This window comes from Furipterus horrens, unplaced genomic scaffold (genome assembly GCF_987537825.1).
Source record: "Furipterus horrens unplaced genomic scaffold, mFurHor1.1.pri manual_scaffold_4, whole genome shotgun sequence".
Classification (NCBI taxonomy): domain Eukaryota; kingdom Metazoa; phylum Chordata; class Mammalia; order Chiroptera; family Furipteridae; genus Furipterus; species Furipterus horrens.
This window is the reverse complement of record NW_028327174.1, coordinates 65780193-65808009: the sequence shown is the minus strand read 5'-3', so window position 1 is coordinate 65808009 and position 27817 is coordinate 65780193. Positions and strand designations below refer to the sequence as shown.

The 27817-nt window shown below is 36.0% G+C and overlaps 1 protein-coding gene across 2 annotated transcripts in view; it reads left to right on the top strand.

Moving 5' to 3' along the window:
* SAXO6 (stabilizer of axonemal microtubules 6) overlaps positions 1 to 23028 on the top strand; it is a 30839-nt gene extending 7811 nt beyond the window's left edge. The window contains exons 5-15 of one of the 2 annotated variants that reach the window (XM_090273578.1): positions 2065 to 2229; positions 3362 to 3465; positions 3547 to 3646; positions 8662 to 8691; positions 9023 to 9198; positions 10437 to 10730; positions 11484 to 11596; positions 11689 to 11798; positions 19599 to 19845; positions 21583 to 21642; positions 22855 to 23028. In XM_090273578.1, the coding sequence (XP_090129704.1) occupies positions 2065 to 2229; positions 3362 to 3465; positions 3547 to 3646; positions 8662 to 8691; positions 9023 to 9198; positions 10437 to 10730; positions 11484 to 11596; positions 11689 to 11798; positions 19599 to 19845; positions 21583 to 21642; positions 22855 to 22967 (1512 nt within the window). In that variant the 3' untranslated portion in view covers positions 22968 to 23028. The remainder of the gene's footprint in view (positions 1 to 2064; positions 2230 to 3361; positions 3466 to 3546; positions 3647 to 8661; positions 8692 to 9022; positions 9199 to 10436; positions 10731 to 11483; positions 11597 to 11688; positions 11799 to 19598; positions 19846 to 21582; positions 21643 to 22854) is intronic. The other variant, XM_090273577.1, reaches the window with a different exon arrangement.
* Positions 23029 to 27817: the final 4789 nt, after the last annotated feature.

The following is a 27817-nucleotide window of genomic DNA, read 5'->3' as shown; positions in this document are numbered from 1 at the left end:
ATATTTAAAAATAGAAACATAATACATGATTTTTCCCTTGCCTTTAGCTAAAAATAAGCAAGCTCAGACACAAAAAAATGAAAAGTGAACATACCAGACATTCAAAATGTTAAGAATTTTCTATTTTTGCAGAAAGAAAAAAATTTATGTTGAAGAAAAACCCTGCAGAGCTGACAACAGAGTTGCTTTGTAAAGCTAATGTCTATGCACATATTATTAAAATTACCAAACTGATGAGAGACTTTGGGAAGAAAAGATATGATTCATTATTTCTTTTGGCTTAAGCCTTATTTTAATTACAATAGCTATTATTCAAAAAATAGTAGTAATGAATATAGAAAATTGATCTTCGAATTTTTTCCAGTTGTATTGAGGTATACAGTAATTGACAAAAATTATATATTTATGTGTACAGCGTAATGTTTTGATACATGTATACATTGTGAAATGATTACCACAATCAAACTAATACATCTCTCACTTCATATAGTTAATTTTTTTGTGGTGAGAACTCTTAAGATCCACCCTCTTAGCAAGTTTCAAGTATATAATACAGCGTCATTAACTATAGTCACCATGCTATACTACTTGAGATCTGCAGAACTTATTTGTCCTGCACAATTGAAATTTTAGACTCTGACCAAACATCACCCCGTTTTCCCCATGCACTAGCCCCTGGCAGCCACCATTCTACTCTGCTTCTATGAGTTTAGCTTTTATAAATTCCACAGATAAGTGCAATCATGCAGTCTTTGTCTTTCTGTGCCTGGCTTATTTCACTTAGTGTATGTTCTCCAGGTTCAGCCATGTTGCAAATGACGGGATTTCTTCTTTTTTTTAAGGCTGAATAATATTCCATTGTATATACATGCCACATGTTCTTTATCCATTCATCTGTTGATGGACACTTAGGCTCATTTCATATCTTGGCTATTGTGAATAATGCTTCAGTGAACAAGGGAGTGCAGATAAACTTTGAGATACTGATTTCACTTCCTTTGGAAATATAGCCAGAAATGGAATTGCTGAATCATATGGTAGTTATGTTTTCAGTTTTTGGAGGAACCTCCATACTATTTTCCATAATAGCTCTACTAATTTATATTCCCACCGACAATATACAGGAGTTCTGCACATCCTCAACACTTAATCTTTTGTATTTTTGATAGTAGCTATTCTAACAGATGTGAGGCAATTGTCTCATTGTAATTTTGATTTATATTTTCCTGATGATTATTGATGTTGATCAGTTGTTTGTATACCCACTAGCCATTTGTATGACTCCATTGGAAAAATGTCTGTTCAGTTCCTCTGTCCATTTTTAATTGGATTTTTTTGTTTATTTTCTTTTGAGTTGTATGACTTCTATTATTATATTAATCTCTTATATATTAATCTCTTATTAAATATATGGTTTGCAAATATTTTCCTCGGAGATTTTATGGTTTTAGGTCTTATATTCAAGTTTTTAAGCCATTTTCATTTGATCTTTGCATGTGGTGTAAGACTGTGTGGCTCAGTTTCATTCTTTTGTATACAGTTGTCTAGTCTTTCCAGTACCATTTATTGAAGAGACTATCCTTTTCCCATTATATATTCTCGCTTCTTTGTCGTAAATTAACTGACCATATATACGTGGGTTTATATCTGGACTCCCTGTTCTGTTACATTCATCTCTGTGTCTGTTTTTATGCCTCTTTGCCCATTTTTAAACTAGGTTGTTTTCTTGCTATTGAGTTGTTTGAGTTCCTTAATATATTTTGAATATTGACCTCTTATGAGATCTAAAGTTTGCATATATTTTCTCCCATTCCATAGATTGTCTCTTTATTCTGTTTTCTATACAGAAGCTTTTTAGTTTGATGTAATCTCATGTGTCTATTTTTGCTTTTGTTGTCCTTTGGATATTAATTAGACATGTCAAATGAAATCACAGAGTCATATATAATTTTGCCTTATTTTGTATCCTGTGATTTAACTTCCTGTGTGAAATTTTTTTAGCTGTTGAAAAACTGAGTTCTGTATGTTTAACCAACAATAAACTAAACTAATTTTTGTTTTAAGGTTTTCCACAATAAAAGCAAATTTCCACAATTCAAAGGTAACTCAATAATCCATGAAACTGAATACAAAAGAAATTTCAAGGGTTTATCTCCAGTGAAAGAACCAAAATTAAGAAATGATTTAAAAGAAAACGGACATTTTGAAACAGTATCTCCTGAAAAAAAGGTATTCGTCAACTCTTTAAGCAAAACAGAATCCTCATTTTAGACTACACATTTTTTTTTCCACTTAGTACCACTTGAAATTTTGTTTTTAGCTAGTTCATTAAGTCATTTGTTTGTTCATTAATTACCAGATGTTCATTGAGCACTTAGTAGGGACTGGATATTGGGTAGCTACTGAGAATACAGGAATAACTACCCTAAGCTCTAAGCAGGTCTTGGGCTATTGGGGAGACAGAGATGTAAATAGTTAAATATAATACAGTGCAATGAATGCTTGGTAAGTCTGCTATGTCTAATATTAAGTGACAGACCTTAAAGTAATGTGGGCTCCAAGGGTAACAGTAGTGACAGAAACACATACAATACTTTAAATTAAGTAATAGAAATCAAACACAAACACACACAAACACATGCATTTTAAACCAAAGTTATAGCATGCCAAGTTATAGCCAGTATAATTCACATGATTTACCTCGGGATATACAAACACCTGCTTCTGTGTGAAATAGTAGCTATTTAAGTTGCAACATCAGGTTAAAATTATTGTAAATGGTAAGTAAATGGAGCCTTATTTTTTAATTTCCTGGAATGTCATATGTGATATTTTATGTGTTCTAAAAATAGAAACTATATGACTATATGTACACACACACACTTTTTTGGATCTGTGATGTTCTTACAGAGAAAAAAAAGAATGTTTAAGTTATTCAGTAAAGCAATGTGATAACTTATTAACTGGGGTCTTACATTGAATTATTGTTAACACAATTAAATATAAATTTAGAATATCAAGAGCAAATGAAAGATTACTACTTAAAAGGTAGTAACGGAAAGTTTATTTATTTAGATATTTATTTGTTAATAAAACATTTTTTTCCTAGCCAAGGATCTAAAATTTTAATTGGTAGTAATTGAAACTGTATCCTGAGTTATATTTCAAACACACTAGCCAGATAATACTAGTTTCAAAACTTGCTTGTTAATTTCTTGTAATTTCTGTTATCTTTAATAGTTAAAGCTTCTATTATAAAAACAATTGTAATACAGTATCCAATATACTTGATAACATTTGTGCTTTCACTTTAATATATAAAACATTTTTAGCGTAAAAAGTTTAAATTTTATCATTTTAGTGTAATAAAACAGACGATTCTTTAAAATTAGAAGCAGAGATGGAATCAAAAGACTTAAACCAGTCTAAAAAGAAGTACATTCCTTGGAGACATCAAAGGCTTGGGTATGTATTTTATAAGATATATAGCATAGTATTTAGATGATTGACATGGTGAAATATTTACTCTTGTTTTATTTATGTCAGGAAGGTGAATTCTGAATATAGAGCAAAATTTCTGAGCCCAGCCCAGTATTTATATAAAGCTGGGGCTTGGACACGTGTGAAGGAAAACATACCAAATCAGGTGAGTATACATTAGCGTGGTAAGCCCACATTTTCTCTGAACCTTTATCAGTTTAATTTTACAATGAGTTTAATTTAGTAATAGAGACTATTTAAAGATGTATGAAATAATAGCAATAGAAGTACTAGGAACTTAAAATTGTATGTATTAGGATATAATTTATCAGTGTGTTTACTTTTTTAAATAACAGCTAGCTCCTTAGAGATTATTTATTTATTTATTTTTTTAATTTTATTTTTTTATTGCTTTTCTATTATAATTGTCCCATTTCCCCCCCATTTTTCTCCCCTGTCCCACCCACTTCCCCCTCTCCTATTGTCATTCCCCACCCTGTTGTTCATGTCCATGGGTCATTTATAATAGTTTCTTGAATAGAGCCTTCTTCTTTCCCCCTTTTCCTCCTCCCCCTCCTCTCTGGTCACTGTCAGTCTGTTCTTGTTTCCATGCCTCTGGTTCTATTTTGCTCATTTGTTAGTTTTGTTCATTAGCTTCCAGTATTAGGTGAGATCATACGGTATTTTTCTTTGCCACCTAGCTTATTTCACTAAGCATAATACTCTCCAGTTCTGTTCATGCTGTTGCAAAAGGTAGGAGTTCATTCTTTCTTTCTGCTGCATAGTATTCCATTGTGTAAATGTACCACAATTTTTTCATCTACTTATCCACTGATAGGCACTTAGGCTGTTTCCAACACTTAGTTATTGTGAATGGCACTGCTATGAACATAGGGGTGCATAGGTTCTTTTGAATTGGTGTTTCAGGATTCTTTGGGGATAATCGTAGCAATGGAATCACTGGATCAAAAGGCAGTTCCATTTTTAGTTTTTTGAGAAAATTTCATACTGTTTCCCATAGTGGCCGCACCAGTCTGCATTCCCACCAACAGGGCAGTAGGGTTCCCTTTTCTCCGCATCCTCGCCAGCATTTGTTGTTTGTTTATTTGTTGATGATGGCCATTCTGACTAGTGTGAAGTGGTATCTCACTGTGGTTTTAATTTGCATCTCCCTGATGGCTAGTGATGTTGAGCATTCTTTCATATGCCTATGGGCCTTCTCTGTATCCTCCTTGGAGAAGTGTTATATTTATTATTATAAAGTCTTTAAAGTTAAAAATGTTTTTTGTAATCAATATTTGATTATGTTAATAAAGTCAGCTCATAGAATTGTAGCATGATAGATGTGATTATTTTATAGCATCCAGACCCCCACCCACACAACTGAAGAGTGATTAATTTTCCAGATGATTTTGTCTGGCAGTGGTGCCCTTTATCAGTGTGCACTGTTAACACTCTTAAGTACAGGGAAGGAGTGGCCTGTCCTGATTGAGGTTTGAGTCAGGATACCCTGACATATGGGAAATTGTGAGGATCCTAAAGAAAGGTGTGCGGGAAAGGGTAATCTTTGAATTGGAAAGTGCTAGTTTAGTAGCTTCTTACAGTCAGGATAAATAGTGAAGCTTTTTTTGGTTATTGTATAATTGGCCTCTTTAAAATTGTATCTTGATGGTTTTCTGCCTTTTCTGTGTGAATTAACTAAATTAAAACAATTTAGAGTAGACATCAGTAAACACTCTTTCTCCCTATCGTTATGAAGGGAGGAATAATTTGGATGGGGAATGAATCTTTTAGTTAGCTGCATACTTAAAACCGGGGCTAACAATTAATTACATGTCATCAGCTTCTGGGAGAAGATGTTAGCACTTTGGCTGCTGGCTTTTTGCACTGTCAGCTCCCAGACCCATGTCCTGGTGAGTCCTGTGCTCTGGTGTTGTTTCAAGAGGTTGCTGGATTCCTCCCACCGTGGCTGCTCTTGGTGCTCTCTGCTTCCCTACTTGAACATGACTCAGAGGCAATACAGGCGGAGTAAGAGACAAAGCTGAAAGCTGTCCCAGAGATTATTGGTGGCAAAATTCATATATTCACTCTGGGGAAATCAAGTTAAAAATATGTGCACTGAACATTTGATGACCATGTCAGGCCTTGGCAAATAGCTCTGTGCCTAAAGAGTCTGATGGGGAGTAAGGAAAACATGGGGCAAAGGCAGGACACAGGGCTGGTGTGTTGTCAGCCATTCAGCCACCAAGCCTGTCCTGAGAAGCTCCTTGTTTTGGAAAAATCTCACTTTCTGAGACTTCTTTAAACTAAGAAAAGTTGGTATTTAGACCTCTTCTCTTAGAATGAACTGAGAGGATTCATAGGTCTGAAGGCATGGTAGTTGACAGTCCTTATCCTGCCCTGATAGAAGAGAACATTTTTGTTGTTATTAATTTAAGATCTGTCTTTTCAAGGTTTTCTATTATGATACCTTGGTAATGTGACTTTGGGGGGAAATTTGTTTTATTAATTGCTATTGGTGGTTGTAAATATTTAAGTTAGTGGTATAGTTTGCCTCAACCACTATGGGCAAAATAGTTCAAAAAGTAAATTGGTGTTAGAAAAGACTAAGAATTCTTAGTAAAGAGGTCAGTGATTATTGATGGCCATGTCTAATAATAACCAGCAATTATAATTGTTAGCTCCTGTCCTCAGAATAGCTACTGAATCTGTGTTAAATTTACTTTTTTTATTGTTAGGCAATCTAATACATTGGTTGAAGTCATTAAACTTTTTTTTGAAATAATTATACTTGACATACAGTATTATATTAGTTTTAGGTGTACAACATAGTGATGAGACATTTATATACCTTGTGAAGTGATTATATGTGGTTATTACAATATTACTGATTATGTTCCCTATGCTGTACTTCATATTCTTGTGATATTTTATACTGATAACTTGTACTACTTAATCTCTTTCACTTTTCTCACCCATTACCCCAACCCCGTCCCATCTTGTGACCATCAGATTATTCTCTGGGTAATTTTTTTCTAATGTGTCTTTCAAAAGTCTCCCATTTGCTAACTTGACAGACATTGTAAGGACTACTAGGTATAAAGATGACTCCTCACCTTTGAGGGATGATTTCTGGGAAAAAAAGAGTTTTTATTTTTCCTGCTCAGTTTTCTAAGTTTGAATTTTCTGTATATATAAATTTTGAGTGATTTAGTTAAGTTCTTAATTTGGGAAAATAAATTCAGAAATGAAAACATTCTACATATAGTGCTTATTATATCCTATAATTTGATGACATTATTTTACCTGCAAAGAGGTGCGTGTGTTGTTTTAATTGAGTTTGGAATGGTTTATTTATATCCTTTTTAGTGTCTCTGGTTCTTGGCTGTAGGGATTTTTCTTAATATTGAGTTCACACCAGTGATTTCTTTCTCTTTTTTTTACTCGTTCTAGTAGAACACCTTAGTTGGAAGATATCAACCTCCTAATTTTTTATCTTAGTATAGGATTATAGAAGTTTAAAATGATGTATTTGCAAAACATAACATACCTAATATTGTTAATAAAGATTGCTGATGAAGTAAATTTTAACATTGTTTTGAATGTCAGTAACAAATAGAACTGAGTAAACCAAAGCTTTATGGTATTTCTATAATATCAAGGCATGTTATAACAAGGTCCTGTGCATTCAGAATACCTTGTTTTGTAATTGAATAGACTGAACCCATGTGGCTCAGTTCTACCTGTTAAATGCAAAATCCACTCAAGTCCTCACTTAACATCATTGATGGGTTCTGCGACTAAGCCCAATGACTACCATAAAACCAGTTTTACCATATGCTAGTTGATATAAGCAGGAGTTCCATCCTGTGGCATCTCGTCAATGTTATAATGAAACGACATTGAACGAAACAACATTATTTGAGGACCTGCTGTACTTGTAAGTTTCTTCAAAGTATAGGACTTGACAGAAATGATAAATGAACATGGCTCAAATTTTTTGGCAGTGAAGAAAATATTTTGAATTATTCTTTAGTAAGCTTTCAGTTTTGTTTATTAGAGCATTAGCATAATTATTATTGGTTTAATTATTATTTTTTCTCATCCCCCTCCCCCAGCTTTATTGAGAAATATATATATGGTTTGTTATGCCATGGCCGATGCTGTCCTTTGACTTTGGCTAATTCCCTGGAGATGTAATTTTTTTTTTGCATTCAATGGTGTCTTGTTAAGGAGCTGAGAATATGTTTCTACAGTTGTTTTTGTAATGCTAAGTTTTAGTGTTTGCTTTTTTGTCTTTAAGTGAAAGCAAAGTAATTCAATCAGACAGTATCCAAGTAGCCTTTTAATGCTAATATTCCTTCTTTATGATAGAAAAATTAGCTTTTTGAGAATAAAGATTATTTTATTTTACTTATTTTAATTTTTATTGAGATAACATTGGTTTATAGCATTGAACTGATTATTTTAAACAGAATTTTGGTGTGCAATTTACTTTTTTTACATTATGGAATTGTATTTATGGAAGCCAGCAGGTGGCAGTATTGTATATAAAATGAAAGGGTTTCAACCGCGGACAAAAAGCTCCATTTACATGCAAATATGTTATTTTTGTATTAGGGAATTCAAATCACTTTAGAGTTCACCAGAACTTTTTTTTTTTTTTGTATTCTGTTGCTTTGTTAAATGTATTAAAATTGCTATTTTGTGGGATTAAAAAATTAGTATATATTGAACATATTTTTTAGAAGTTGAAGTTTTGCTGATTCCAAGGAATTGTTGATGAATTTGGAGGGGGAAACCTTGTGACTCTCTCATTGAGGGCATGGGGTGTTCTATGCTGATAGCAAGTGTATATAAAACTAGGAAATTAAGACTGGGGTTAGGGGTTTGGGGCATTTCAGTAATCCAGTGGTTGGGCAATAGGACTAGTAATTACTAACCTGTTGTGGACAGCATTCTATCCATGCAATAATGTGGCTGGTTTTTGAGGTAATATTAACATATCTTGGTTACAGAAATAAATATTACTAAAAATACTTAAAAAACATGGTTGACAAGTTCGGGGTATGTATATATATGTACTTAGAAGGAAGAGTAATATGTATTTCATTGATTCCAATTAATATTCCATTATGGCATTAATGTGTCATTAAGTATGTTTCTGTATTCCTTCCCTAGGGTTTTCTAAATGCAATGTGGTATGCAGAGGTTGGTTGCTTTTGAGTTTTTAAAATACTATAATAACGGATAGAGTACTTGTATAATTTCAGCTGAAATAAGAAGTAGATGTCAATATTTTTCTTAGCTGCTACAAATTTCTCCCTGTCTGCTGGCCTGAAATAACTGCATTATGCTTTAGCTTGACTATTTTAATTTCTGCTTTAAAATGCACATAGTTTGATGAATAAATGTGGCTATTTCTGCCTTCTTTTCTCTTTGGTCTCTGGCTGTATGTGCGCAATGTCTTTGATATGCTACTTGGTGATAGTTGCGAAGGAGCATTTACAGTAATACATGATGTCTTAACTCTCCTGTATAGGTTAAAGAACTCCGAGAGAAGGCTGAGTTTTATAGGAAACGAGTTCTGGGAACACATTTTTCTCGGGACCATCTGAATCAGATTCTGTCTGATAAGAACTGCTTTTGGGATGTCTCCTCAACCACGAGCTCAGAAGGAACCATTAGTAGTAACATTAGAGCGCTAGATCTTGCTGGGTGAGATGCTTTTTGTATATGGTGAAAAAGTATGTGTAGCTTATGAAGATCATGGAATTATATAGGTAAATGACATATGACTCAAAGTTTGTTTAGTTAAATGGATATATGCCATATTTCATTATTTTTAGGTTATTTTCTGAAAAATAAAACTACATACCTCCTTTAAGCTCTTGTGTATAAATAATACATAATGTAAATTTGGAAGACTGAATTTTATAATATTCCTTGTAAACAATTAAAAGTAGAATAGGGATGATTATACAGCAGCTGTAAAAGAACTTTGAAAGCAAGCTAGTAGTACGTATCCATTATCATTTATTAATAAATTTTCATGGTTAATGTGGAACTTAGGTCCTGCTTCTATGGGAGAATTCTCTGCTGTTCTGGGTTTTAAAGTGAAATTATTTAACATTTTTAAAGAGAAATAGCACACTGATTTGTAGCAAATAAAATAGTTTTTAGTTGTTACAGGGTGTTAATATAATCACACATCAAATTGAACTGTAAATTCTAAATATGTGATATCTGATTTAAAAAATTCATCACAAAACCTATTCTTCAATAATGTCAGGAAAAGATTAATCTATCTAAAGTAGTATAAAATTTGAATCAGCTTACTAGATCCACAAGTACACTCGAGTTTGTGCACAAACTCTAATTGAGTAACTGTACAGTTAGACCATATGTATATAGAAGTGCCAGTATAGGGGATACGTACGAGTTTTTTCAGTAGTGGTGCAGACAAGTATGTGTGAAGGTAGGAGTAAGATGGGATAAATATAATTTATTTTGAGGTATTTTAGTAGCAGTTCCAGATCATAAATTTATTATGTTGTAAAATGAACTCTTTAAATTTTTCTTTTTAATTTATAGAGATAGGGGAAGGGAGGGAGAAAGAAACGGAGAGAGGAGCATCGATGTGAAAGGGAAACATTGGTTGCCTCTCTACGCTCCCCAGCTGGGGGCCAATCCCACAATCCAGGCTTGTGCTTCTACTGGAAATCGAACTGGTGACCCTTCACCGTGTGGGAAGATGCCAAACCAACTGAGCCACACCGGTCAGGGCTAAAATGAACTCTTAGTTAGATTTCTTTCTTCAGTATCTGGGCTAGGCAACATCTGTGGGAAATATATAGTTGTGAATAGTAGAAGGGAATGATGGGCTCATAAAAATTGCTGTAAACTAGAAACCTCAGACTACTCAAGTTTAAATTAAAATTTATTTTGTTATGCAGAGATCCTACAAGCCATAAGACTTTACAGAAATATTCTACAAAACTAGAAGAAAAAAGACCTATCTTGGAAGAACAGGCCCAGAAAAATACCACAGAAAAATTGGGCGTGTCAGATGCTGCCACCATACCTGTTAGAAGGCGTTTGGCTTGGGATGCAGAGGACACCAATGAAGACATACAAAAACAGCCAAGAGCAGAGGCAGAGGACAGGGAAAGGGACAAGCAGGTTTACAAGGGAGAGGTAGAGAAGTTGAGAGTACATGAAAAATCTAAGGCAGACAAGATAAAAGGAGGGTGAGAGTTTTAACTTAATCAGTATACAGCAGCATTGTTGCACATGGCTAATATGTATTTTGTTTTGTCGCCAGTTAAGTATAGTGGTTTATGCCTTTGGTTTTAAAGAGCAGATTTTATTTTAATATCAGGAAGTAGGCATTCTATATGGTTTATAATTTGATTCAGCCAGGTATTTGAGTCATCACTAATAGGTAATTGAACACTTAGCTATTTGGGGAGGGAAGAATTATTGTTACAGTATCTTCATTTCTGTCCTGCTAATTATGACTTGCTAGATTTGTAAATGTGCCTGGAAGAATGACTTCCTTTATGATTTAAGGAAAATAGCTGATATTCTTAAATATCAGATGGTTATACCAAAAAAAGAAAGAAAAGATAATGTTTTATAATATTAAAATAAGTGATTTTGGCAAAGAGCTAATTCCTGTTGATTTATATGTAAATTTTTTTGGTGTGGCTCTCTACCATTGATAGTGGAGCTTTTCTTTCATGAGTTTTGGAGTTAATCTGGGATTTAGGCCCTGATTTAATGGAAGGATTTTCTGTTGTGTTCTTGCTGACTTGCAGTGATCTCCCTCTTTTCCAATATTCAGTCACTCTTATCTGCATGTGGGTGTATTTATATTTTTCAGAAACAAAATGGTCCTATCTTAAAAGTTTTATACTTTATTATTGCATAATGATGACAAAGTATTTTTGATCATATTTCCTGGAAGAATGGTTTCATAGTAGGTTATCTTAATTTTTTAGGTCAGAGTCTTCTTCTGTGTCCTCAGAAAAAGGAGGCAGGCTTCCTACTCCGAAGCTGAGAGAACTTGGTGGAATCCAAAGGACTCATCACGATCTTACCACTCCAGCTGTTGGTAATAGGCAAACGCTAGGCAGTTCTTATTTCACCTGCCTTTTCTACATGAAAATTTAGCTTAATTGAAACTTAACATCTGCATTTTTCCAGGAGGTGCCGTTTTAGTGTCTCCATGTAAAGAGAAGCCTCCAGTCCCAGAGGAGAAGAAAAGAACGTCTTCTCAGGATGGCTTAGAAACTCCAAAGAGTGATTTTAGGAAGGTAGGTATTTCTATTTTGGGAAAAAACATTTTTTCAGGAAGTTACTTTTTTAGTCACGTGTAATAAATGAATGATAGTTTCAGATTTTAGAAAATCGTATGTGTTAACCCATTTTTAGTAAAGCAGGAGCATTGAATTGTTTTTTCTGGTATTGACATTGTATTTCTGCTGCTATACTTTTAAATCTTGTCAGTAGTGACTCAACAGGAAGAGAGAGAAGAGAAACGGTTCTATTAATTGAGCATCTAATGTGTGGCATTTGTGTTCCAGCTATGTCCCAGGAACCATTTTAGCACCGGAGATATAGCAGAGAAAGAAACAGACAAAAATCCTGGCCCTTATTGAACTTATATTCTAGTGGAGGAGAGATACAAGAAATAGGATAACTAGGTAAAATACATTGTATGTTAGTGATAAATACTATGAAGAAAAATAAAACATGGGAAGTGAATAGGAAGTGGTCAGGGAAGTTCTTATTGAGAGGGTGGCATTTGAGCAGAATCTGAGGATGGTGAAGGACTGACCCATGTGCATACCTAGGAAGGCATTCTAGGCAAAAGAACAGCAAGTGCAAAGTCCCCGAGGTGAGAAGATAGCTCATTCCTTGAGGAACAGCCAGGAAGTCAGTGTGGCTGGAGTAGAGAGCAAGAGAGGGAGAAGAGTATGGACAATGAGTTCAGAGGCATAATGGGTGGCTAACTTATGTAGGGCCTTGTAAGTCATAGCAAAGGTTTTCAATTTTATTCTGAATGAAATGGGAAGCCTTTGGAGGAGCAGGGGAGTGATATGAGTCAATTACAATATCCAGGCAAGAATGATGGTTGTTTGGATCATAGTGGTAGTAACTGAGGTTATGTGAGAAAGTATGATTCTGGATATTCATTGACAGTATAGCTGATAAGATTTGCTGATGTATAAGATATGGCGTGGAAGAAAGAAAAAAATTAAGGATGACTCAGGGTTTTTGCCTGAGCAATAAGGGTCGAATTGCCATTTAACTGAGATGAGGATGACAATATGAGGAAAAACTTTTTCAGGGAAGACCAAGATTCCTGTTTTGGACATTAATTAAAGTTGAGAAGCTTATTAGACATACAAGTAGACATGCTGAGTAGGGAGTTGCTTTTGGAATGTGGAGGAGAGGTTTGATGCAGATACAGATTTGAGGCTCTTCCTCGTACAGGTATGTAAGGTCTTGAGACTGGGGAAGGTCATCAGTGGTGTGGATTTAGACAGAAAAGAGTAAGTGTAGACAGGTCTGAGCCCCGGGTTTTTGAAACTGGGAAGCTGTGGAGTAACCAGCAAAGAGACTGAAGAGGAACAGCCGTGAGGTAGCGGCCGGAGACTGTGGTGTCCTAAAGGCGTCAAGGAGGAGGGAGTGTCAGTGCTATTGATGGGTCAGTAAGGTATGGAAATTGATTATTGGATTTAGCAACAAGGAGGTTATTGGTGACCTTGACAGAGGTCAGTTTTGCTAGTAGTGTGGGATAAAAGACTAAATGCATGAGAACAAAGAGGAGAGGACTTGGAGAAGCATCACAGACCATTCTTTCAAGAGTTTTTTCCATGAAAGGGAAGGAGGGTAAGGGAGTGGGAGTGGGAAGAAATAAGATCAAGAAAGAGGAGATGATAGCACATTTGTATGTTGATGAAAACCATTTTAAAGAGAGAAAAGATAACGCAGGAGTGAGAGGAAAATTGTTGGAAAGATGTTCTGGAGTAGGAGAAAAGGCATAGAATCTGGTGGGGGTGCGGAAGGGTTAGCCTCAGGCACTATGACAGTTCCTTCATTATTAAAAAAGGGAAGGCAGAGTATGTTATATGGGCACTGCTGATGAAATATAGGAAAATGTGATGGGAGCTTTCGGAAAGCCTCTTTTACTTTTGGCAGAATATGAAAAAAGATCCTTGCTGGGAATGAGGCAGGGGAAGAAAATTTTGGAGGTCTGAGGAAAGAGGATAAGGCTTACATAGTCTTTTGGGATAGAGGGAGAGTCAGTGGGCCAGGGAAATGTGAGATACTGCAGGACAACGTTAAGGGGTCATTTTAGGTTAGTGGTCACAAATTTGATGTAAAACCAGTCAGGATGACTTGTGTGTTTTTCTCCAAGCATGTTTGGCTGTAGAGGTGCAGGATAAGTAGGGAGTTGGATTTCACTGGGGTTCATGTTTTGTCAAGGGAGTAAGACAAAGTGAGACAGCGGGTAAGGGAGTTAACGTATATGTGGGGAAGTGATTATAATGATTACCCACGGAAATTGAGTTGGTTAGGGAGGGAAAATAGGACTCAAGAAAGTAAGGTACATGCAGAGATGACAGGATCAAAAGATAGGGGAAGTCTTGTCAGCCTGAAGGGCTTGGGTTTGTGATACCTGTGGGGATTAGTTTTAAAATTAGGAGATTATGAGGAGGTTGCAGTTACCTGTAACGACAAGGCTTAACATGTAGGGTAAGCGCTGAATTAGAATAGAGAATATTCAAAGAAGAGGTTGAATTTCTCTAGGGTATTTTCCTGAAGGCTGTTCATAAGTTCACAGTGGAAAGTTGCTAGGTATTGGGGAGAGGTGGGAGATGGGAGCAGAGTGCAGGCCTTCCAAACCTAGTACTTAGAACCCAGCTCATGGCCAGTAGCCAGTGCATCAGAGGAGTGTTATTGGAGTGACAGATTATCTAAACTATCTCCTGTTGCTTACATATACATTGGTTTATTAAAAGAAATGTGACAATAGGAATTTAGAAGCTTGCTTAGAATCAGATTTTGGAACCTTTTGCCCCCTCCTCCCCAAGTGTTGTGTTCCTTCCTCAGGACTCCAGGCTGTCACCTGGAAGGTGTGAGCTTCTAGTTAGCTTTACCTATAGGGCTGACTACCCTGAGCTAAAATGAGAGGCTCTAATCCATATTTGCAGCTGTATTTATATGTATTATTTTCATTTATTGTGGAATTAATTTTTTGAATAATAAAATTACTTTAATTAATTAATTAAAATAGAGTAATATTGTCCTTTAAAATTTTAATGCCAATCTCCACTTGATCATGTATATGTATAGTTGTAGCATTTTAATTACAAACTTCTCTAAAATAAACGGGCTTCTTATTAACAACTTGATCAGCACTCCCTCCATGTGAATTTTCTGCCATGTGCACTGCCAGCGGCTTTACCGGGAGCTAGATTTGGTTATCTCCCATTGTCTACCCCTTGATTGCTGGGAGGCAGCAATCATCCCCCCCCCCACTTTGTTTTCTTATAAAAGTAAATATTATAATAAAATTACGTTATTCAGTTTCTAGTAGATTAATTAATTAGTTGATATCATTCTACATTTCTTTTTACCATAGAAATAAGGGAGAATATATTGTCATAATATTCAGAAATTTTTTCAGTGTTAACTTTGAATGACATACTTTGAATGGTGGGAGTATTATGGGGCAGCAGTAATTTGGATAACTTATATGGTAATGATCATAATAGGTAGCATTTCCTGAGTGCTTACTTTTTCCTAGGTCCTGTGCTAAGTACTTTCCATGTCTTTATAAGGATCTGGGAGGTTGGTATTGTTATTCTCATTTCGATGAGGAAACTGGGGTCACACAGCTGCCAAATGGTGGAGTAGAATTTGGGTCCAGGCAGTCTATTCTCAGAGCCCATGTTTTTAACCCCTGAACAATACTAACTCACAGAACTTTAGAGTAGAATTCTCATGGTATTGTTTTAATCAAGTACCATTTCACATTTTATAAATATTATTAAAAATCCAGTGTCTCTTAGTTCACTTCATTTATTCATTCAGCAGATTTTTCTTATCCATTTACCCACATGAGGTAGCAAAATAGATATGGTACATGATCTTATGGAACTTACAGCCAGTGAGAGAGATTCACATTATTCAAAGAATTACACTCCTAAAAAGGTAAAGTTAAAACTAGTTAAAAGTTTCAGAGTACAATATAGTGCTGTTCTGGAAGGAACTGGCATAGTCCTAGAAGTCAGGAAGCTTCTTGACATTTAGTTGACATATAAGGAAAAGAAGAGTTAACCAGATAAAAAGGGTGGGGAGGAGAAACGTAGTATACGCCAAGATCCTATGGAGAGAAACAATATAGGGTTTTAAGAAACAGGTCAGTGTAGTGTGTGTCAGGGAGCAGGTACAAGGTAAGGCTGGAGAAGACAGCAGGATTGAGAATTTCTGTCATCATCTCAAGAGCAATGGGGAGCTGCTGAAATATTTTAAAGACCTTTCTGGCTGCCATGGAAGGTGAGAGTAGACTGTGGATACCTGTTAAAAAGGCCATTGCAGTAGTCTAGGTAGGAAATGTTGACAACTTGAATTAAGGAGGGTGCATGAAATGAAAGAATTATACATGGGGAACAACGTCAAGGCTTGGTGCTGGGTTGGGTAATAGGGGATGAGAAACCATGAATGACTTCCGGGTTTCTGGCTTGCCCAAAAGGATTGATTTGGGGTGCTAAGCACCGAGTAAGAAAACTCTGGATAGGAACCATCTTTTATTTTCTTTTATTTTTTCTAAATTTATTTTATTTATCTGTCTTTAGAGAGAGGGGAAAGGAGACAGAGAGGGAGAGAAACATCACTGTGTGGTTGCCTCTCACTTGCGCCCCCAACTGGGGACCTGACGTGCAACCTAGTCATGTGCCCTGACTGAGAATTGAACCAATGACACTTGGTTCGCAGGCCGACGCTCAATCCACTGAGCCACAGCAGCCAGGGCAGGAACCATCTTTTGAGGGGAATATCAGGACTTTCATTTCATTCACTCAATTCAGTGTTTAATATGCTCTTACTATGTGCCAGGCACTGTTCTAGGATCTGGGGATTCATTGGTAATCAGGAAAATATCCCTGACGTCGTAGAGCTTGTATTTTATTGAAAGAAACAGACAAATTTTAAGAAAGACAATTCCAGGTAGTACTGAGTGCTGTGAGTTAAATAGAACCACAAGTGACTTCCAAGGGCTGGATGAGGCTGCCTTACTTTGGGCCATCAGGACAGGCACCTCTGAGGAGGTGACACTTTATCTAGACCTGGCTATTGAGGGAGGTGCCCACACAGAGATCTGGGGCACAGATTGTTTTCCATGTAGAAAGAACAAGTCTAATTGTATAACAGTGAGAGTTTTTAGAGTGAAAAGGCCAGTGTGACTGGAACCTGGAGAGGGAAGAGAGGGTAGGGAATGAGGATGGAAAAGGGAGGCCGGGTAAGGAGTGGGGATATTATTCTGATGGCACTGGGAAGCCGTTGGAGGTCTGGAAGCAACAAAGCAAATATAAATCTCTGATTTACATGGTAAATAAAATCATTTGCTGCTCAGTGGAGAATAGACTGTACTGGGAGCAAGTGGAAGCAGTGAGACCAATAAGGGGAGCTTTAAGCTCAAAAATAGATCACAAAGTCAGTTAAGTTAAGCCCGGGAACCCTCTGTGTTTAAAATATTGTACAGATGTCATTCAAGTCTTTTTAATAGTAAAACCAATTTGACAGCGATCTCAAATTCTATATATATACTTATGTAGAAAAAGAAAAAAATCAAAGAACAATTTTCCTAAGTGATAACTTACAGTTAAAAAGGGGAAGCAAGAAGATTTGTGGTTTTTATCTTAGATCTTGATTTAAAAATATATGTTTGTTGGATAAGACCCTAGGCCATCTCCACTTTGAAGCAATAAGCTCTTTAATGGCAGAAAATGATTTCTAAGATCAGAAAGCAGTGTTTTGAATATTGCATCGATAAACTCGAAGTTAATAACTGAAAGCAAACAAGGAATAATCAGGAAAGTTTGGAACTGTATTTGATTTTACAGGTTTACATTATCTTAAAAAGTAAAAAAGTATAACTATACAGGAACTTTTAGGATAGTGATATATTATTATTGTGGAAAACAAAAAATACCGAAGTAAAAAAGAAAAAACAATGATGTCACGCCTACTGTTCAGGGACACCCACTGTTGAATTTTGTTTTTATATAATTTATTTATTTATTTTTATTTATTTTTTTTAGAGAGAGGGGAAAGGAGAAAGAGAGGGACAGAAACATCACTGTGTGGTTGCCTCTCACTCGCGCCCCCAACTGGGGAACTGACGTGCAACCTACTCATGTGCCCTGACTGGGAATCGAACCAGCAACACTTGGCTCGCAGGCCGACGCTCAATCCACTGAGGCACAGCAGCCAGGGGGCCACTGCTGAATTTTTGAGTTATTTAGCTATAGAGTATATTTTTTTATTATACTGTAGATAAGGCTTTATAATTATTTTTTCTCACTAATGTATTATGAACATATTTCCATTTAATTAAATATCGTTTCTATCTAATTTTTAATAACATGATATGCAGTCTATAGTTATACTGTAGTTGTTTTAACCAGATGCTTATTGAAATATATTTCTTAAAAGTAGATACCTATTGTTATTTCTTAATTTTCCTCTTTTGAAATCCATCCTTTTGCTACATTTTTGTTTGTACTGTTATTATCCTCTTTTGTGTAAATACTCCCTAAGTATTATTATATGGTCAAAGAATTCAAAGTTTTAAGGCTTTTGCCATGTTTTGCCAGCTCTCCAAAAGACCGTGTTCCCAACAACACAAGGATTTTTCTACATCCTTGCCAGCTCTCGGTATTATAGTTTGTTTTTTCAAAAAGTAATCTTTGTAATTTTGGAAATAAAAGATTAGTATCTCAGTGCTTCTATTTTGAAATTATTTGATGATAAGTAGACTATGACATATTTTGTGTGTATATGAATTGCTTATACATATTGAAATTGACTTTTTAATTAAGCTTATCTCTTGTTATTTTTAAAGAAATACTTATGTAGCAATGGCGGTAATTCATCAATCATCCAAGTTATATTTTCCTCATTTGATTTTTCTTTTATTTTTTTAATGCTTATATATATTTTTATATAGCTGAATATGTTTATTTATATTGGTTATTAGGCTTGTACAGTCTTCTCCACATGGAAGGTACATAGGATCTCCATATTTTCTCTTACTGTTTTTATAGTAATATAGTTTTGTGTGTGTTTAAATGTTTGGTTTAGTTATATATGAGGTCTGTCCACGAGGGATCCAGCCATGTGCTAAGAAAAATAGGGACATTTATTGAAGAAGATACAAAATACAAGAAACATACACAGGACAATGACACCTCAGTCCCTTTCAAAGTAGGCACGTTGGGACCTCACACAGTTCTCCCAGTCACCATCAGCTGCCCCATTATATTTTCCTGAATCTCATTGATAGTCTGAAGTCTCTTCCCCTTCAAAGGTGATTTTAGTTTTGGGAAAAGCCAGAAATCACAGGGCACCAAATCTGGGCTGTTGGGGGGCTGAGTCACCTGGGTGATTTGATGTTTCGCCAAAACTCTCTGCACGAGACGTGATGCATGAGTGGCTGCTCTGTCTTGATGAAGCTGCCAATTACCAGTTGCCCATAGCTGCAGCCTTCTGAATCATCCAAATAGTTTCTGTGGAGGAATGTTCAAGCTTAATGCAAAATATGATGCAGATTCGTTGTTCTACATGCTCAGTCATTTTGAACACAATGGCCACACAGTACACATGCTCACTCAATGGCATCTATCACCCCCACTGACAAGTATAGTGAAGTCGTCATTGTTCATGTATACACATTCCGGTCCTCTCTCCTTGGTTGCCAGGTTACATTGAGGTCATGCAAACCCTTCTCATTATATAATAATGGTTGGACATTTTCTGGCCAGACCTTGTATGCACACACACATATGTATCTTCATTTCATTTTAACATTTTTTGTTATTTAGAAGGAAGTTCATGCGAGAGTCCTCCCAACTTCTCCAGCTGCTGGTGTAGAAACAGCTGATCCCCTGCCTTTGAGGGAAGATTCTGAAATCATTATGCCCAAATCGGCTGGGGCAGCTCTTCCAGGGTCAAAAAGTCGAGAACATCCAACACCTGGGAAGTCTCCTTCTCCACCTTGCGCTTCGTCCTACTGCCATCCCTCTTGTCGAATTCAGGGCTCTCTGAGAGATCCAGAATTTCAGCATAATGGTAATTATGTATTTTGGTTTTAATTTTTTGTCTTTTAAAATGAAAGTCTTAACACTCATAGGTACAAAGGCTCTTAGTATCTATTTGGTGTTAATAAATTATGCTATCTAGTTTTTTAATTAATTAATTTTTTTAAGTAGGAAAATTCTCAACTTTGGAATAGTTAATTGTACTGGACCTAAGTTCACTTTTATATAAGTGTGAAGTGTCTCTTAAGTTCCTTCCCATACACATAGAGGCAGTGTACTAGCCGCCAGCAGTACCCCTTCCTCAGGTGCACAACCAAAAATGTCTTCAGACATTGCCAGATATTGCCTGAATATAGAATCCAAGGACATAAATTTTCCTTTAGTTTTATTTGGCCTCACTCTGCTCTTTTCTGGCTTTCACTATTACTGTTGAGAAATTTGATGCCTTTTTATTTTTGATCTTTTGTATGTGGCTTTTTTTCCTGGCAGCTATTTGGGATCTTTTCTTTACACCTAATGCTCTGAAATTTTACAAAGGGTTTCTTTTCATTCATTTTGCTAGTACTCAGTAGACCTTTTCAGTCTTGAAAATTCAGTTCCTCACTTCTGGGAAATTGTCTCGAATTATTTAGTCAGTAATTTCTTCCCTTTCATTTTCTGTTTCCTTTTTTCCTGGCACTCCTATTATTCAGGTATTGGAGAAGTTGATCATAATCCTACTTTCTTACCTTACCTCTTCTATTTGCCTTCTCTGTCTTTTTATTTTAATTTGAAAGGGTTATTAATTTTTATCTTCTCCCTCATCTTCTGGGTTTAAAAATAATAATTTGGCGATATTTTTAATTTCTAAGAATTTTTTAACACTACATATTCCTTTTTTATGCATCCTGTTTTTGTTTTATGGGTTGTATGTTTTATCTCTTTCAGGAGATAATGTATATAATTTCCCTGTTTTGAGTACGATCCCCCTTGCCCTCAGTTGAACCTGGTATCCTTTAGTCAGTGGCTTTGAAAAACCTTTAGAGACAAAATCTCCATTTCTCTTTTGGAGGATGGGCAGTTACCAACCTGTGCGAATTTGAAGAAGGATCTGGGCAGTCTGTTTTTTTTTATTTTTAAATTATAGTTACCTTTAATGTGATTTTGTATTGGTTTCAGGTGTACAGCATTGTGATTAGGCAATCGTAGACTTTACATAGCATTCCCCCCAGTGTTTTCAGTAGCCAACCGGTTTCCTTGCCCAACCTTAGGCTCACTCCCACCTTCAGTGCTACTCAGGACTCCCAAATGCTGAACCATTAGAGGAACAACGTGGTTGCTTCTTGGTTTCCCTCCTCTGCTGCCTTAGGACTCACCTTGCTTGAGTGTGATAATAACACTCACTGCCCTTTCATCTGCTTTCCACTTTCCAAAATTTTGTTGCTGTATTCATGTCTCCCATTTTCTTTCCTATGGGTTTATGTCATTTTTGTAAATGTGTGCATTCCATCTATATCTTTAAACAGAAGCCTACTACATTCTTTTAAAGTTAGGAAAGAGCAATATAATCATTGAAAAGAATTCTAGGAGGTTATCCTTTGTTTGTTTACATATTTGTTAATAATAAGCACGTTACAAATTAATGAATGACCCTTCGATAGTAATTTCTATTAAAGATATAAAATTAATAAAATTTTTGACAACCTACTTTCACTCAGAGTTTACTATAAATAAGATATACTGTTGGGTAGCTTTGAAAGATAATTTCTCCTGTCTTTTTCTTTTTAAGTGGGAAAAGCAAGGAAGAAGAATTTCCAGTTACCCCAGAATCAAGCCTTTAATGATGAAGGTATTTCCAGAGTCCGTAACAGAAGATAAAAATATGAGGTTTTATTATATAACGGTTTATAATAGTATAATGATCTTGCAATTGATTAGCACTGTAGACTTTACAAAGTACTTCCACAGATGTTACTTCATTGGATCCTTGAAATCTTGTGAAGGGTGTGAAATTATCTCCAGGCAATTAGATGATAAGAGATGGAGCCTCACATCACACTGAGGTCTGTGCCCTTTCTGTTTTCTCCCCTAAGTGGGGCCTCAGGAATCTGGCCTAGCATTATAGCCATCATTTGGTCCAAATGCGTATATATTCTCATCAAATTTCAATTCTCAAAGAAAAATATAATTATGGAAAATGAACTTTTTCCTCCTGTGTAGTTTTTGTGATGTCAAATTTATTTGCTTCTAATAGTGGCAGGAGGAATTTTGAATTCTTAATGTGAACAAGTGAAATTATAATTTTAATTCATCCTTAAAAGTATGAAACAATTGAATTTCTGAATTTTGGATTTGAAAGTAAATTTGAATTAATAATTTAGGTATTTTAAGTTCATGCACATTAAGGGTTTTCTTGCCTCTTAGCAAGTTTGGGACTATTTTCAGAATTAAGTGAGCTAGGAGCCAAGTTCTTATGTTTTCAAATGCAAATATCTGGACAATTCGAATACATTTCTGTTTTCTTTTTAATGGAAGAATAATGTTTACAAATAATCTTATAATAGATTTGATTATTCAGAGTGAGAAATTTCACTAATAATGAAAGTGCAGTGTATTAAATATTAGTTCTACATTAAGTAACATTATTTTAGAAATGTGATGTAAGTACCATGTTAAGCTTTGGAATCTTATTTTTAAGAAGTTTTAAAAAGCTTTTTGCTCAAAACAGCTGTGCTTTTTAAAGCAGGACAGGACAGTATAAAGATGAATTGTTTCCATGTAATACTGAAATGATAAGCCGTGTGTTGAGGCAACGACACTGTGGGATTTCAGGAAGGAAGCGGAATGCCCAGTTAACATTTAAATGTTTGATTTCTGGATATGGCACACTTGGAACATTACTGTGGACTATCATGAAAATGTTAATATCTTATATTTCAATAGATACTTTTTTCTGTCATAATCAGTATTGACATTATAAAATGTGATGCTTTTCTGTTAAGGTTATAAAACAGTATTTTTATACAACAATATTGCACTGACAATAATTCTTTCATTGCAGATGATGACAGATTATCTGAGATCTCTGCTCGCTCTGCAGCTTCTAGTCTCCAGGCTTTTCAAACTCTGGCACGAGCTCAGAAAAGGAAGGAGAGTTTCTGGGGCAAAACATAATTAAACAGACACCTAGCTGAGCTGCTTTTATCTAGGGAGCTGCTGGCACAATTTTTCTTCATAAGCTTTACTCTGTTAGGACTTTTCAAGTGTTTTGATTTTTTTTTCTAACATTTCCTACTTAAGCAGAATTAGTTGATTTTTCAATAGCCAATTCAATTTTCTTGGAAAATTTTAACACATGGTAATACAAATTTAAGTATTAAAGAGTTCTTTTTACATCTATTCCAAATTATAAAGACATAGATTACGTAGTTCTTCACGTGTTCTAACGTTTGTATTAGTTGTCATGGATAGCTGGTAGAATTTTGAATTTTACCTATCTAAAGGATATTCTAAAAAGTGAACAAAGTGAAGTAACAATTAAGATCTCAGTATGAAGTACAAGGTCTATCCAGAAACTATGCAGCCATGTGCTATGAAAAATAGAGACATTTATTGAAGAAGGGACAAGCAAGAAACACTGTACATAGGACAATGACGCTTCAGCCCCCCTCAAAGTAGGCACCTTGGGACCTCACACAGTTCTCCCAGCATCTCTTCTACTCTTGAAAACACTCTGCAAAATCCTTTGTTGGAACCAGCATCAGCTGTCCTGTCATATTTTCCTGAATCTCATCAATGATCTGAAATCTCTTCCCTTTCAAAAGTGATTTTAGTTCTGGGAAAAGCCAGTACTTTTGGAATCCCCCAGTCAGCTTCTAGTTCTTGCACTGTCAGTTGATGATCTTTGTTGATTGCAGCCTGTACACATCCAACATTCTCAGGTGTTCTGCTTGTTGCAGATTTCCTGGATCACTTTCAACAGTTTCTTGACCATCTTTGGAGCACTTGTGCCACACTTTTATTTGTGCTGCACTCATTGCATTGTCCCCAAAAGCCTTCTGAATCATCTGAATAGCTTCCATGGAGGAATGTTCAAGCTTAACGCAAAATTTTACACAGAATCATTGCTCTTCTCGCTAAGCCATTCTGAATGCGACAGCCACACAGTACACATGCTCACAAATCGGTGTCTACCTCTCCTGCTGACTACTACAGTGGGTCGTCATTGTTCAGACATTCCCGTCCACTGTCTTTGGCTGCCAGGTTACATCGATGTCACTCAAACTGTTCTGGTTATATTAACAATGGCTGGACTTTTTCTGGACAGACCTTGTATATACTTCCCTAAGATGGGTTCTATTATCTTTGTAATTGTAGATATCATAAAATGAAATTTTTGTTCTTTTAAGTTTTTCTATAGTGTCTTTTTAGTACCTTCTGTATGTGGTTACAATGTTAAGATACTTTATTTTAGATTTAAAAGACCAGCTGTATATATTTTTCTTATTTATGTAACAAAGTTTGCTGAGAGAATATGTATATTTTTATCTTTGTGTGTATTCTATTTGTATGAGGACTGGCTTACATTTGAATAATGTCTGAATTTTGAAAAAGTATTTGTATAATGGAAAACTAAAACTTTGTAGACATTTCAAAATAAAAATCAAGTATTTCAGTTCTGCTTATTTCAAGTGTTTGGCTTCTCCAGAATGTTATTACATAGAACAAATAATTATCTTTTAGAAACATTCTACTCAAAGCAGGGTTAGTCAAATGTTATACTTCTTTTCCAGCAATCCAAAAGTCCACAATGTCATTGTATAAATGTAGGAAAAATATAGAATTTTCAAAACAGAATCATTTTTTAAAAATTTAACAAACTTTCTGACTATACTTCTTCACTCGTAGAACATGTTCTGTTTTCTTACTCTATATCTTGCAAATCATGATAATTTTTTAAAAATTATAGACTTCATGACAAAAATGCATAAAATCTTTACAATAGTATATAAAAGGTACTGAAGATAACAGACTATTTGTGCTTATTGCTTAGAAAACAATCTGTTCTATACTGTTTTATTTGGTTAAAATTGGTTGTACATAATCATTGATTCACAGTAAGTCTGTTAAAGATCTTAGCATTATCATGGGGTTATAAAGACCTGAGAGCATACAAATATTTGCTTACATTCCACTGACCTTTTAAAATAGTTATTAAAAAAAAAGTAACCAAAGCACTAAAGATGGAAATAAAAGTTAGAAATTAGTATACAATTGGATTTTAGAACACAAATCATCTCGGCTTCTGTACAAATGTATACTGATGCATATTGTAAAATAAGGAACTGAAAGTTGGTTGGGTTGGTTGATTAGGACAGTTTTCAATGGCTGACCACTGATCACAGTAAAAGAAGCATTATAGGTATCTTGCAGGGAACTGCACATAACTCACAGTCTGTCTTACCTAAGACTGTAAAGTCTGAGTTCTGATGTATCGGGTGACAGATGGATTAGGGTGTGGTTCTCATGAGGACGAGATCATTACCCTAGTGTCTGTGTGACAGTTTATTCTTGCAGCATATTACTGACTGCCTCTCAAAAGCCCTGCTCAGTGGCCCAGGGGAGAGAACAGTGTTGGGGGATCAGTAATGTTCTAACACTGCACTACAGAGAAATTCGAAGGACATGCACTTGAATTGGTGGGTAAGTAGTTTACTTGAGAAATGTTCCACAAGATTGGTTGGTATTTAGGAGCTGGGACTGTTAATTTAATGTTTTAATCAGTTTTATTAAAGTACACTTTCATGCACAATAAACTGTAATCATTGAAAAAAGTACAGCTCAATGTGTGGAAAGAATGGATACATCTGTGAAACCAACACCACAACCAAGAAACATTACATTTCCATTATCCTAAAAGGTTCCTCATTTCCTTTTGCAGTTCATTCCCTCCCTCCATACAGTATACACCCAAATTCACGTTATGAACTGGTGGTAATAATTTTTGTTGAAATTGGTATTTCACAAGCTGGACCAGGGAGAGAACATTAGAATCACAATGGAAGTTTTTCCAAAATGCACACACCTACTGCCCCAGTTTATCCTTCCCTGCATCTTCACCCCACATGCTGAGATTCCCATGTGTTCTTAGTTGAGAACTCAGGTAAAAATGCACAAATTACATATATGGAGACTGCATGTTCATTTCTGCTTTCATCTCAATCTCTTTGGGACTCTAAACACTTAAAACCCCTTGAAGGATGATTTTGAGAATTAAGGATAAAAAACACAATAGGAAATGTTACCCTGAGAATTAAGCATAAATATCTTCATTTTACACTCAGATTAAGTGACTGTACCACGATCTTATAGCTGGTAAATTAAATGTAGGTCTTACTTGAAATCGACCCATGCTACCTACGTGAGTGCTGAAATTGTGAGAGTTCTACTGTGATTCAGGTCTCTGGTTGATTCATTTGGGAATTAAATTTTTAACTTTGTTTTCTTAGAAGATAAATGAAACACCTACCTTTCTACTCAGGAAGGAAAGAGTATATGGGCATATACATATTGTACAAGTGGATTCAACCAGAATGAAATTGAGCTAACATTCAACACAAGGTGGTTGTATAGACCAGTGTTGTGCTTGGCTACCGAGGGAGCTCAAGGATGGATTTTGTACCTTTGTTGTGGTAGAAACACTCAGAAAATATTTATCCTGACTTCTGGAAGTTTAACAAAGAAACAATCTAAAATGTAAGTGATTCTAGGATCACTTACATGTATTTGTTTTTGGAATATGTTTTTTAAAAAATATTTATTTATTTTTAGAGAGAAGAGGAAGGGAGGGAAGAGAAGGAGAAAAATATCAATGTGTGGTTGCCTCTTGTGTGCCCACAACAGGAGACCTGGCCCACACCCCAGGCATGTGCCCTGACTGGGAATCGAATCGGCAACCCTTTGGTTTGCAGGCCGGTGCTCAATCCACTGAGCCACATCAGCCAGGACTGGAATATGTTTTCGATACTTTTTACATGTGGTGGCATTGGGCATGTCAGCACGCTCAGGGCCCATGCCGTGTCAAAGTGCTGTCATCACTCAGTTTCCCTGGATGAGTCTGATGCACAAAGACTACTTCGGGAAAGACCAGTTTCTGTCTTGGACTAGCTCTGGTTGTGCCCTGCTGGGCCTGGTCGTGTGGGAGCTCTGAGAAGCCATTGTGTTTTTCTACTGTAACTCATGATTTAAAAGCAGGCCAGTGGTATTTCCAGCCTTTTGCTGCTCAGCTTTACATTAACACTGATCCTGCACTTGGTTTTGAATATATGTATCTTTCTTCTATGGTGAGTGGACACCAAGGCTCAGCTCTTTCTTTCTTTTTCCCTCTCAAGTTAAGAGTCAAGCTTCCTTAAACTGTGTTTCATGTTTCGTGCTCACTCTGGTCGTACAGGCCTGTCAAGGATAGCAGCCTCTCTCAAGCAAAGGGCAGATCTCCCGTAGTACCACCCCTGTGATAAGGCAGGTGAGAGGGAAAGAGTAGTCATCCTAGAGATGACATCCACTTCTCTTCCACTAAAGGCTCCATCTCCTACTCCCATCTAGGCTATCATTATGCCCCAGACTGTATCAGAGGATGTTGCTGGAAGCTGAGTGAGAGATGAGAACTGGAGGGCATGCAGGCACCTGTGGGAGTCAGAGCATGGGGCCAACAGAGTGATGTTGGGGGAGTTCCCAACCAATTCCAACCACCTAATGGACAATTTAGGTAATGTTGGGAAGTTGTTCAGTTTCCCCCCAATAAACCCTGTAGTATGCTGAACCTGGTTCTGGGCCCATTGTTAAATATTTAGAAACTTTGTGAGCAGATTATTCAACCATCAGTAGTTTGAAATTTACCATGGCGGGAGTAGTTATACCATGGAAATGAGCAAATGCTATAAATCAGGACTTCCTCCCCAGTTACTTGCCAGGGCAGTTTATAAGCCCACCACCGTAGCCACTATGCCAATCTTGGCTTTTCTGTC